The sequence below is a fragment of the Lissotriton helveticus genome, chromosome 6, assembly GCF_964261635.1.
Source record: "Lissotriton helveticus chromosome 6, aLisHel1.1, whole genome shotgun sequence".
NCBI classification, from domain to species: Eukaryota; Metazoa; Chordata; class Amphibia; order Caudata; family Salamandridae; genus Lissotriton; species Lissotriton helveticus.
Window position 1 is genome coordinate 1,071,989,849 of NC_136067.1, and position 13,039 is coordinate 1,072,002,887.

The 13,039-nt window shown below is 43.3% G+C and overlaps 1 protein-coding gene across 4 annotated transcripts in view; it reads left to right on the forward strand.

Moving 5' to 3' along the window:
- Positions 1 to 496: 496 nt before the first annotated feature.
- SMOC2 (SPARC related modular calcium binding 2) overlaps positions 497 to 13,039 on the forward strand; it is a 1,417,970-nt gene continuing 1,405,427 nt past the window's right edge. For 3 of the 4 annotated variants that reach the window (XM_078648720.1, XM_078648721.1, XM_078648723.1), the window contains exon 1: positions 505 to 1,196. In XM_078648720.1, coding sequence (XP_078504846.1) covers positions 1,104 to 1,196 — 93 coding nt within the window. In that variant the 5' untranslated portion in view covers positions 505 to 1,103. Of the gene's footprint in view, positions 1,197 to 13,039 lie in introns of all 4 variants that reach the window. The other variant, XM_078648722.1, reaches the window with a different exon arrangement.

Consider the following 13,039-nt stretch of genomic DNA (forward strand, 5'->3'; position numbering starts at 1 on the left):
TCCTATACCTGCATTAACCAAATACTTGCATCCCTTATTTTATCTTTACCTTTTTAATTGTCATGATTGTATTTGTAACGTGTCATTCTGCTTATGTAACGTACTTGTAAAGCGCTCTGACACATTTGGGGAAAGTTCGAACTACATAAAACTGCCTTAAATAAATAAAAAAATAAAAAAATAAATAAATAAATAAATAAAACCGTGAAAGCAAATACTGAGAGCCGACATGAAAAGGAAGAAAGGCGCGCCGCTCGAGATGTTGTGACCTTCTTATCTGTTGTATTTTTAACAAGCTGGACACTCGCCGCGATCTCTCCCCTTTCTGCTCCTTCTTTCTGAGGAGTTAAGCCGGTGTCAGGGGGTGAGTGCATCAATCATCGACGGATCAGCAGCTCTGGGGAGGAGAGGAAACTCAAGGGGGCGGACTGAACTGAGCCGGGGGAGCAGGGGAGGGGCAGCGAACGGAGAAAAAAAACTATCCAGGTCTAGAAATAAGGGAGAAATGGGTTTGTGAAAGTTCACCCGTCACTTCTTCTGCCTCTCCAGCTTACACTCTGCAGCCTCATTTTCTGAGTGAACACACACAGGGCCGCAACCGCGTCTGCTCTGCTGCTGGCAGGCTACACGGCGAAAGACTGGCATCTGTGGGACTCGCAGCATCTCATCCCCCAGACGACAAGCACACCCGGGTGCGGAGGGCAAGCATAGACACCGGCAGCCCTAGCATCTGATAAGGCAGAAGGGGAGGGGATCAGGAGAGAAGCAAAGAGCTCCAGGGTGTCCATTGTGCACTGCTGCCCTCCCAGCACAAGGGAGCTGTCAGGTCTGTGTTCAGGGGAGGAACGAGTGCAAGAAACCGGAGTGGACTCTGGCTGGGAAGAGACAGTGGCATCTTTCGGCGGAGCTGGAGACGAGTATTGGGAAGGCAGCAAGCTCAGTCACCAGAGGGAGCAGGCATTGTCCAAGATCTTTGAAAGAGGAGTGGGGGGAAATCCCGCACACGAACTGATCTCGGAGGCAGAGTGCAAGGAGAAAGTGGTGCTGCTAATCCCGGCGACGCCTCCAGCGCACCGAGTGAGCAGAGTCGGTCCATCAGCGAGATGTCTCCAGTGCTGCAGTGCCCTCTTTTGCTGTTGCTGCTAAACCTTTTCCTGCTCACTGGAATGAAGGCACAGAAACTCTCCGCCATCACGGTAAGGGCTGCTGAGTGTACGGAGGGAAATTCCCTCCTTGTAGATCTGATGCGTGTGATATAGCAGGACTTGCAGTTTGCGCGCCCCTTGCAGCCCCCCAGTCGGGGAGGCTGGGAATCCGTGTGCCCGTCGGCCGCTCCCCCATCCTTGCCCAAATCGCTCTGGCATTTCAGATGCATGCAGGCAGGAGAGGGACAGCTCGAGTTACCGTATTCAGTATTTTAGTTTCCTGGCACGGTCATCTTTTTAAGTTTGTGAAACCTCGCGAGGGTGGGTGGCGGGGTGTTGGTGTGCAGCATGCAGCGACACGCCTGGACGGTGACAGCCGAGTTACTTATCGCCGGTTGTGCTTCACTTCTGTCAGTGAAAGTATGCAAGTTCATCTTTTTGTTATTCATTTTGACTTTGCGGCAAAGTATATTCTAGGCAGATTTTGCAAAGACCTTTATTTACTTCCTTTGAGCTGATAAGCGCCGACTGTCCCATAGTGGCAGCCTCATTCACTGTGACCAGGAGGGCTTTTGTACACACCCAGGAGCGGCCTACAACGGCCCCTCACCTGCCCTCAATAAACACAATTTCGAGACAAAACCTGTAAATACTTCACTTTAGATAACAGCAGATCCGAATAACGCTCTGTAGCACCGTCATCGATTAAACACACGTTAAGGACAGGTAGCCAGAAAGGACGATCTAAATGACCTGACAAGTGGAGACGTGCATTATTTCCCTCTTAAACGTGTGTGGCACCGATGATGGGGCTAGCAGAGTGCCCTGATCACAGTAAGAGAGGTTGCTATGTGGGAAGCCCAATGCTTAACTGGAGCCGTGGTTGCAGGTAGGACCCACCGGCACACTTTTTTGGGGACCGGGACATCTTTTTAATCATCAGGCTTTCTCCTAGAGCGAGAGTGAGTGAGAAAAGCAGCAATATCTGAAAGCAGGAGGAAGTCAAAGACCGAAAAATAGTGTCAAATGCAGAATGCAGGGATGAAAAGTAAACCTGCAAGGGTGGCAGGGAGAGAAAGAGTACAGTACATTGGTGAATGAAAAGCGGCATGAGGTGAAAACAGTATAGACAGTCTTGGTATTCAGCAATCCCGACATTTAGCACCGACGCTGGCATGCCTCCTAGAAAAATGTCACCGCCCCAACGTATTTTTTTATTACAAGTAAAGCGCTGGGGAGACTCCAAATGTTGGCATTTATTATAACGCACATTGTCAGAACACATGGCACTCCAGGGCTTAGAAAAAATATTCGTGAAGGATATATACGTTTTATTCTGACGTTCGGGCAATAGACCCCCCCCCACACACACACACACACTGCAGGTACTGCGAAGTTCACACTCAGTGGGCTTTTTTAAAGGGATAAACGGGATAAAGCGTTCACTGATGTTTTGCGTGGTAGGCTGGGTTGGAGGGGTGTTGCAGTCCCAAAGCCAAAGAAAATTGGGATCAACGTTGACTACTGCAGACAGAGGCTGAGCAGACTCCTCCACTCACTTTCATCAGCACCAGCAGTTTGCAAAGGAGCGGATGTACCGCGGGTCCCTAGGCGGATTAGTGGCCTGAGCAGTGCAGTTTAGGGATGAGGACACACTGAGCATTTCAGAGCCTTGGGGTGGCGCTATTGGCAGTTCGTGGTTACTGGCATGTCCTTTTAGAATAGTACAACCATAACAATAGCGCTGGGGGCCAACTCCTGTTTGTGGTAAAACCAAATAACATAATGTAACAACACCAACATACACTCTGATGTGAGTAAAGGGCAGTATATTAAAGAATTCAATTTTCAAGTCCCACTCGCAGGAGACCTATTTATTTATTCATGAGCGATAGTCACGAGGAAGTAAGTGTCTTTTAGACCTTAAATGGTGCAGGTACTGAACCATGTCATGGGTAGTCTCAACTTGTTACTGGAATAAGAATTTACCTTGAAAAAAAACAAAAGACAAGAGGCATTTGGCAAAACAGGAGCAGCTGGTTTAATTAATCATCCACAGAAACGAGTCTGTGGACTGTCTCAACATACACTCATTCTGAATACCATTATATACAGTTTTTGGAGCATCATAAAACAATGTCAATGTTATTTTAGAAAAAAGGAATGCAGGGCTAGTATGGGGTGTAAATCAGGCCACTGGAAAATGAATGCAGGTGGGCCTCGACTCGACCTTGCGTGAACTCAATGAGGCCCAGTGGATAAAGTGTCCAAATGTCTGGTATGGGGGGGTGAGTGATTGCTGCGGGTTCTTTTCGTGCTGTGCTCTGGTTGGCTGAGTTTTCCTAACTTAATGTGGCATCTAACTTACTTTATGGTGTTTTTGGAACGTGTGCGACCTTCTGACCATATGTGCTTTATTGGGGGCAATCTCCTGGGACCATTGTGGTTTTGAAGCCTATCTGTGGGACTAATCTGGGTTTTTCCCGTTGGCGTGTTTGTCCGGCTAGTTACGTTCCATCCCACCTGTGATCTGTCAATCAGTAGCCTCAGACTTAGGTCACAGGGCCTGCCTGGCCTAGTATTTCTAACTTGGGGTTGATGGAGAGGTCATCGTGGGAAATTTCGTCAACAGTGACTTGATCTCGTTTTTAAATATTCATGTATCGTTGTGTAGATTGACATCAATAATAGCAAACTTGCTACCATTATTTATGGTTTGGCCTGCCATCATGTGGGCCTGGCCTGAGAGAGCAGTCTCTTGTGCCAGGGGTATGGATCACAAGGCAAGCAGGGGACATGATACCCATATTCCGCAAAAGATTACACACAGGCAGTTTTCAAATCCCCCTGGAGCTTATTGCTAAGTGGTAATGCTGGAGAGACCTTACTGGCTATTTCACTTCCATGTTAAATAGGAAGCAGAGATGAGATACACACTGCTTTCTGGGCCTTTAGGGGCAGGTGGTTACACCTGTTTTCAACATTGGAGTGAGGTGAATCATTTACTCTATCATGAGGAAGACCGCACTTGAGCAACCTACTGACTAGGGATTGAAATATTTACACTTCTTTGAATGGACTGCCATGATATGGATTAATAACAATTAGGTGGAATTTTACAAAATAAATCTGCCTACGTAATATATCTGGATAGTAAAGGCACCCATGTATGTATGTATGTATTTGAATTTATATAGCGCGTAAATCACCGATAGGTTTCATAGCGCTTGCAGAAATTAAGGAGAGAGATATGGTAGAAAGATTGCCCAAAGTCTAAAAGAGCCATGTTTTCAGGTTCTTACGGAATGTTTTATGGTTTGTATCGGCTCTGATAGATAATGGTAAGGTGTTCCATGTTGCAGGGCCCATCTTTGAAAAACATCTGTCCCCATTTTTGACCGTTCGTACTTTTGGCACTATTAATAGGTGTTTGTCTGAGGATCGGAGGGTTCTAGTTGGACAGTACTTCTTAAGTTTTTTTTCCAGGTATTTTGGTCCCTGGCCATTTATGGATTTGTGAACTAAGCAGCAGATTTTGAATTTGATGCGTTTCCTTATGGGGAGCCAGTGCAGCTTCTTTAAGCATGAAGCAGATGGAGTGCGAGGTGGAAGGTCAAAGACCAATCTGGCTGCTGTATTTTGAAGGGTCTGAAGTTTGGTCAGGGAACTTTCCTTGATATCCGCTAGTAATGCATTTCCATAGTCCAGTCGGCTTATGATTAAGCCCTGCACTAGGGGTTTGCGGGATGACTGGGGTATCCATTTAAAAACCTTTCTGAGGCTACGCATTATTCCTACACTAGCGTGCACTACTTTGTTTACATGGGAGGACATAGATAATTTGTCATCAATGGTGACTCCCAAATTCCTTACTGAATTTTTTGGGGCAGGACAGAGGCCTAGTGCCAGTGGCCACCATTCGTCTGTCCAATGTTTATTCGCATTTCCGAATAACATTATTTCTGTCTTCCCTGCGTTTAGCATTAAGTGGTTGTTTGACATCCAGTTTTTTATGGAGAGCATGCACTGTTGGAATCTGAGCTTCATATTCGAGGGGTTAGGGCCTAAGGTGATTCGGAGCTGAGTGTCATCAGCGTAAGACACTGTATCGAAACCGTAGGTTCTGATCACCTTAGCCAGTGGGGATAGATAAATGTTAAAAAGGGTGGGGATTAGTATTGACCCCTGAGGGACACCCTTATCGTTGTCTACACTGGCTGAGGTGAAAGGTCCCATTTTAACCTTTGATTTCCTGCCAGTTAGGTAGCTTTGAATCCACCGTAGGGTGGAGCCCGCGACACCAATCTCCACCAGATGTTCTAACAGAATACTGTGTGAGATGGTGTTGAAGGCTGCCGACAGATCGAGTAGAACCAGGATGGCAGATTGTCTGGCGTCCATGGTCAGACGAATGTTATCTACTACTTCAAGTAAGGCTGTGCCCATCATATATTTCACGTGTAGCTGAGATATTTGTAACTTTTGTTTCATTATTGGCACAAGCACTGCTCCTGTATTTAACACTATTGTTTTTAAGCACCTTGATCCCTTATGGCACCTCCAACATTATGAATGCATAATGACATGACCATTTTTATTGAATTATAATTGAATATTCCAGGCAGCTGCAGCTGTTTCAACTTTATTTAATGCAATAATTTGTTTCTGTAGGAAGCTGACACTGTATATACTACAAACATTTTTTTTTTACAAACCCTTAACTTTTTTGACATTATTAACAGTCTATATTTAAAACATCGATATTCTGACACTCTATATTATTGCTTTTGATATTCTAACACACTATATTTTAAGTTTGGATATTTTTACCTAACAAAAAACCCCGATATTTTAAACAATCGATATTAAGTACTCGATATTTCTAACTTTGATATTATTATTTTTTTAATTTTATAAAAAATACCTTGATATTACTTACCTCGATATTACTTACATCTCGATATTTGTCATTCGATATTCTGTCCAATTGATTAAAAAAACTCGATATTTAGACTGCACACCCATACCTCTCACCTTTGCCCTGCAGTAGTCCAAACGACAAATATTTATGGACTCAATTGTATAAACATGCTTTTTGACTACACCCTGCAGGGTCCTCACCGTTACCTGTGCTAACCTTTTGTTTGACATGTAATCATGCTATGCCCTGCAGTACCAATTAATCAAAGTGACCTCTGTGTACTATGTAATTATAATGTTTTCCCCATATCCTTCGAAAACCCCCAAAGGCTGCTCACCTGCTGATTCTACAGATTGACTATTTGTTTAGGAATGCAATAAAAGATTATTGATACAACTCCCTTACATGCCTTGGGCTGGATAAAGAGTATATAACACGTGAAGTAAGACCATTCTGCAGACTGCTTCCTCAGGCAGCTATGGGTGTCTGTTGTTGATGCCTCTCCATCTCATGAGATTGTAATAAATATCCTTTCTCTCTGGCTCCAGTGTTGGTCTCAGTTTGTATTCCGGACCCCCGTGGACTATAGGGTGACCCTGACACCTTTGGTGGTCTGCCAAAAGACCCCCAAATCCACACAAAGACCACCAAACTTAACACCAAAATAACCGAATACTGGGATAAGCATATCCACCCCCGCTAAATGCCCAGGAATGGGAAACTCTGTGGGCCTCAGTCACGTGAAACAAGATCACCCCAGTTTGTAGCACAAACAAAACTCCGGCTACTCCAGAAAACCTTCTGGACCCCAGACCGCTTACACACCCTAGGCCTCAGGGAGAACTCCCTCTGGTGGAGTTGTAACACAGAGAGGGGAGACTTAGCACACCTAATTTTCCACTGTCCAACACTCAAGGTGTTCTGGGGAAGGGTATTTGACTTTATAGACAATGTCTTTAAATGCAATCTAACGAGAAACTTTGCCTCCCTCACCACGGCCTTTATACGTACTGATCTCTCCTCAGAGAGAGAGAGATAGAGAACTAATGGACCTACTCCTGACAGCTGCGGTCAAACTGGTACTAAACAACTGGAAAGACACCAGCAAAACTAGCTACAAGGGTTGGATCAACTGGGTCACTCACCTCAGAGGAGCGGACCACTTGGCGCGGCAACACTCCCCCTGGAAAGCGTCAACAAGGGGTCTATGGGAAGTGCTAGACAGGGCTCTGAACCCCTACGAACATCCATAGGAAACGACCAGATTGCCTAATTAATGTAACGATCCACGACCCAAGGCACTGCATAATACGAACCAGGTGGACTCTGAAACTAGCTGGACTATCTAGAGTTGAGACAAAACGATCTTCAGTTGACATATCGGACGCTAAAGTTTAAGCCAATAATGTATACCTATCTATATGCCTGTCCGATCCTCTTTCTCTCCCTCATTTCTAATTTTTCTATCCTTTCCTCCTGCACCTACTTCTCTATCACAATTCTAGCCAGTAAGGTGATAACGGCATAAACAGTAAAGTGCTAATGTTCTGTGCCAGTTGGGGTTAACCACGCAACAGCATTTGTGATTGTATACATTTTATTGAGAAAAAAAAACCTGTCCAAAAATCACTGCAGAATAATTTGCAGACGTCGCTGAAAAGTGGCATTGTTAACTTATTTAATGTGATTTGTTTAGTCCAACAGTTTAGAGTGTGCAAATTAACGATTTTCTATTTTTAATTAATATATATATAAAATATTTTATATTCCTTTAGGTTATTGTAATCCATCGGAAGCTGTTTTCATGCATTTAAGTCCTAGTAGTGCTTTTTAATTGCTTAACTTTGTGTCGCATTCTGTCAATGTGTATTGAATTGTAGAATGGGCTTCATACCTCTGACTACGTTTCCAAGTGCTCCAATTTACATCAGATTTCCAGTGCTCTCTCAGACTGCATGGGTAATAGCATGATGAATGAAGATTAAACTATTCTGAAGGTGGTTTTTGAGATGCGTGAGGCTAGATGACATACTACACCCTGGCATCTTAAACGTTGCTGCACAAAAGGTTTGGTGGAATGTGTGAGAATACATGGTGTCACACATATCTACTACTGCAGGAGAGGTCAGTATCTTTAAGTTGAGACTGTCCTAGAGGGCATTACATTTGCATAAGGGATTTAGGGGATCACGCCCAGTTCTACAGTTGCATGTTCCAAAGCTAAACAGTTACAGACTAATGGTTCTAGTATATTGTTTGTGCAATATAAAATACACATGAATCGTGTTACTCCACGATTCCATATGTCATGAAATTGCTGACTCATGCTATGTAAACATATGACTTTCAGATATGATTCTCCAAAACCCTCGCAGTTTCTATCCCCTCTTAGGGGTTGAATAGCAGGATGGCACCTCACAGGGATAGTTTGAAAATCACAGGACACTTCTTTCAATACATCCCTCACTCTCGCCTCTAGTTCCAGGTGCAGAAACATACCTACAATAATAGGTAATCCTTGGAGAAGGAACAATATATGAAAGAAATATGTATTGGGGAATGGATAATGTGCTTCAACTACCCCATCTACAAATAATGTACTTTATGTTAACCCTTGGCTGCCACTCAAAAGTAGTAGATTTGCTTTGATGTACTCTTATTAACTGTATATGAGTAGTCCAAAATAACGGTGCAGGAGTAGTAAGTGTACATCTTTGTAGGGACACAGTATTATCAAGCTAGGATGAGTTTGCATTATGGGCATTAGTGCATGGTAACATACAGTAAAATGCTGTAGACACATCTGATCGTATAAACGTGTACTTCTGGGTTGGGGTATGGGTTAATCACACTTTGAGCATAACTTATAGTATACATATGTTGGGAGGATACCAATGAATGCACAATCTTAGCTTTGCGGCACACTTTCATTTGTAATAGCCATACTGTGAGAAATTGGGTTATTAGTTGGGGGGTGGAAAGTGAGCCCTTCGCAAGCAACAGCCACATTTATTGTAAGGGTGAACCAAAAATAGTCATTAAATTAACCTATGCTTAAACCTCTAGTAGCCTTGCACAAAAGCAGTTGGATTAATTCACAAGCCATATGTAAAGCATTTATGCAGCACTTAAACAGTAATAAAGTGAAAACACCACACTAGAAAAATCCTATACCAATGTAGAAAAATAATAATGTAATAAGTAATAGTATATAATAAATATTAATTAATACAATATTTCACACCAATACAATAAAAATCCTAAAAGTAGATTAGAGATATGCAATTCCAAAGATTAAAGCCAGGTACAACATGTTAAAATCACAAAGTTCCACTTGCGCTTATCTGGCTGTGCAAGACAGGGTAAACGTCACAAGTTCAGGCTGATGATGATGGAGCACAGGCAGGTACAGGGAGCAGGTTAGTCCCACTGAAATCTGGGTTGCAGTAAATGAGAACTCCGGTAAAGGCGTGGGTGGGAGATAGAGTGATGATACAAAAAAAGTATTTTGCAGTCCAGAATGATATTGGGTTCAACCCTATATTTAAGAGAGTTTTTATGAATTATGGCAATGCCTCCGCCTTTCCTTTTATCGCGGTCATTTAGCTGGATCGTAAAGCAAGCGGACAAAGTTTGTACCAGATCAGGTTCAGATCTATTATTTACCATGTTTCTGTTAAAAATAGTGCGTCATACACAATGCTATTCATCAATCAATTCACCCAGGAATGCACTGCAAGTCTTGCTTCACAGGGAAACTCCAGAGACTGGAAATTCCTCTGAACAGCTCGCGGAAAGAATCCCCTATTTGCCTGGGATGGGAAATTAGGTACCAGGAGTTAATTTGGGGACCCCTTGCAAAGAAATGATGCTCCTATGCAGCCATCCTCTGCTACCAATCTGTTGAAGTTGAACCCAGTGCCCCATTAATTAGAACAGCACTTCACTAATCATATCTCGAAAGTGACCTCTGAAAGTTCCACTTTGGGTTGATTTAGCATAAAAGAGCAGCTTACCAAACATCAGTTGAGCAGAGTTTCATAAATACATAAGACCACTCAATAACTGAGTTCTAGATCAGGGGAAAAGTTAAAGGGTGTTATTACAGAAATCTCAAAAGAAAGCGGTACAGAGTCAGAATGATGCCAATAAGGACCAATTTGAGAGTTATATCGAGAAACCAAATTCAGAAATAATTCTAAGTCTCAAGTGAGCATTAAAATCAAGAATAAGGTTGGACAGCATCCCCTCTAGACAAAAGAAAAATGTCTAAACATCTGGCTCAACCCCAGAATTAGGGGGTCTTATACACATTTCTTGCACAGAAAATTAGCTAACGCAGAAATTCAATATTGTATGATCCCATGCATCAATTATTTGGCACATCAGAACAACATTATACCTTAGCACTATTACATTTTCTTAGAAATCATCTTTTTTTTCTCTCGGAACTGTTACCCAGCAACGTTTTGAACATAATATGAAACAAAATACATTAAAACAAGTTATTCATGAGCCACAGGAACACAGAGGAAGGTCATTGGGATAATGCCACAGTTAGGAACACCAGAAAGTTAATTCAGAGCACAGCAGGAAAACTACATCAATTTAGTTCTGCAGAGCTGTGGGGGAAGAGAGTATACACAGGGAAACCCGATGGGAGGGGATGAATACAGGAGTGAAAATAGAGACAACAGCAGTATTAATTGTATCCAATACTAGCAGCCCGTCCCGACGTTGTCCGGGTATGAAATAGAATGTGTGTAATGTGTGTATTTAGCAAGGGCAATTTATTTTAAAATCTCGCAGTAGACAACATTTTTTGTTTCATTAGAATAGGGACAGAGAAGGCCCATTTGCAGCCCTGGTTGATGTTAGCAGGCGCGTGTAATTGGTGTAGTGATCCGCCGCCTGAGCCCGGCTACAGCCCTGGTTGATGTTAGCAGGCGCGTGTAATGTCGTTGAATGAGAGAGTTATCAGTCGTGGGTAAATCCGTTTAATGAGAGAGTTGAGTGACAGCGAGTAGGAGAGGCTGCAGTAATTGTCCCCGCAGACACGCTCATTTGCGTGTTTTCCCGCTTGAGGCCCAGATGCAGGCCTGTTTGATGTTAGCAGGCGCGTGTTCCCCCGCTTGAGGCCCAGCTGCATCCCTGGTTGATGTTATCAGGCGCGTGTAATTAGTGTACTGATCCGCCGCCTGAGCCCGGCTAGAGCCGTGGCCGATGGTAGCAGGCGTGTGTAATTTCGTTGAATGAGAGAGTTCAGTAACAGCGCGCAGGAGAGGCTGCAGTAACGTTACTTACCAGGCCTCCAGGTGAACGCTTTGTCACGCCCCCAGCACACGGCCACAGCAGACGATCTTCTGATTAATGTACGACCCACGTGGCATGAAGGGCGGAACGTAGCACACGCCCCCAGCGTGCCCCTGGATGCGGCGCAATTTCGTTCAACATGGCATGAATGCCGGACACACGCCCCCAGTGTTTCTCATGCCCCCAGCGTGCCCCTTAATGCTGCGCAGCAACGTAATTGGCGCTTGTATGTACGACTTACATGGCATGAAGGGTGGACACATGCCCCCAGCGTTTGTCACGCCCCAGCACACGCCCACAGCCCACGATGTGATGGCTGTACCACACGCCCCCAGCGTTAGTCACGCCCCCAGCCCACGCCCACAGCACAACGCAGACACGCCCACGAGGGACTACTTTGCTGGCACGGTTCTTTTACCTTTTAATTGTATAGAGGAGTTGGCCTAACGGCTAAGGCGCTCGACCTCGGACCTGGGGATCTGGGTTCAAGTCTAGGTAACGACGCCAAACATCCTGTGATTCTGGGCAAATAACTTAATCTCCCCGTGCCTAACAAAAATGAATGTGTGTCCTCATGTAACGTAACTGGTGCTATGTAAAGCGCTCTGATACCTGATTCAGTTCGGGTCAAGTTTGCGCTATATAAAACTCTACAAAAAAAATACGTCTATATGGTGGCCGTCTGCATAGCCTATGTCCTTCTGCTGCAACTGCCCTTTCCAACGCTGTATTCGGTGTTGTGATTGGTGCTGTGGTTACTGAGATTACCCGCCTCAAAGGTTTGGGCTCTCTCTTTATAATATTAGTATGGTTGATGTTTCTTACCAAAATGTGGCACAACTAAATCATATCAATAAATACACTTGTAAACCTCATATTAAACTTGTTTTAACTACAATCATATTAATTCAACATTTGAATCTGATATAAAAGCAACAATACTTCATATTTTTTGTCACACAAAAAATCTGTACTTTAAAAAAAATATCTAACATCTGAAGCACACTTTTGTATTCCGTATTGTTCTCTGGTCATTTGCTGCATGCCTTACGTTTTTCCCTATTACCTAAGGTTTATTATAGCTTCCTACTATGCTATGACTTTATCATATTGTTTCTGTTGTACTTTGTTTGTTTTCACTTTGGTTCGGATATTCTGTAAAGTGTTCTGGTGCCCTTGAGATTAGCTCCTGCTATATATATAGATTCTCAATAAAGCAATGTCATTCTATTTACACAAGAACATCTATTCTAATATCTTCCATGTAAATGGTGTCCTACACCCAAATATTTCAAGCCTTCCCCAGATTAAAACAAAATACATGTTCTTATAAACTAAAAGATAGAGAAAAGTGAGCAACAAATCCCAATTAAGTATTGACTCTCCACAACAAATGTGCTGAAAAATGTATATTTCCAGAGTTCTGCATTTGGCATATCTTATGTCTTCTGATAAATTCCAAGTGATGAACTTTGCTGAGTAACTGACAAAATTGAACACGCATTGGGAAAGCCAACAGGCTTGAGGGTGGCAAGCTGGTCTGATGGTTTCATTTCTTTTCGTTTTGTAATGCAAGTATATCCCACAAAAATAAAAAGAAGTACAAAAACTGAAAGCATACTGCCACCTAAACATATATACTTGCAATACACATTTTATA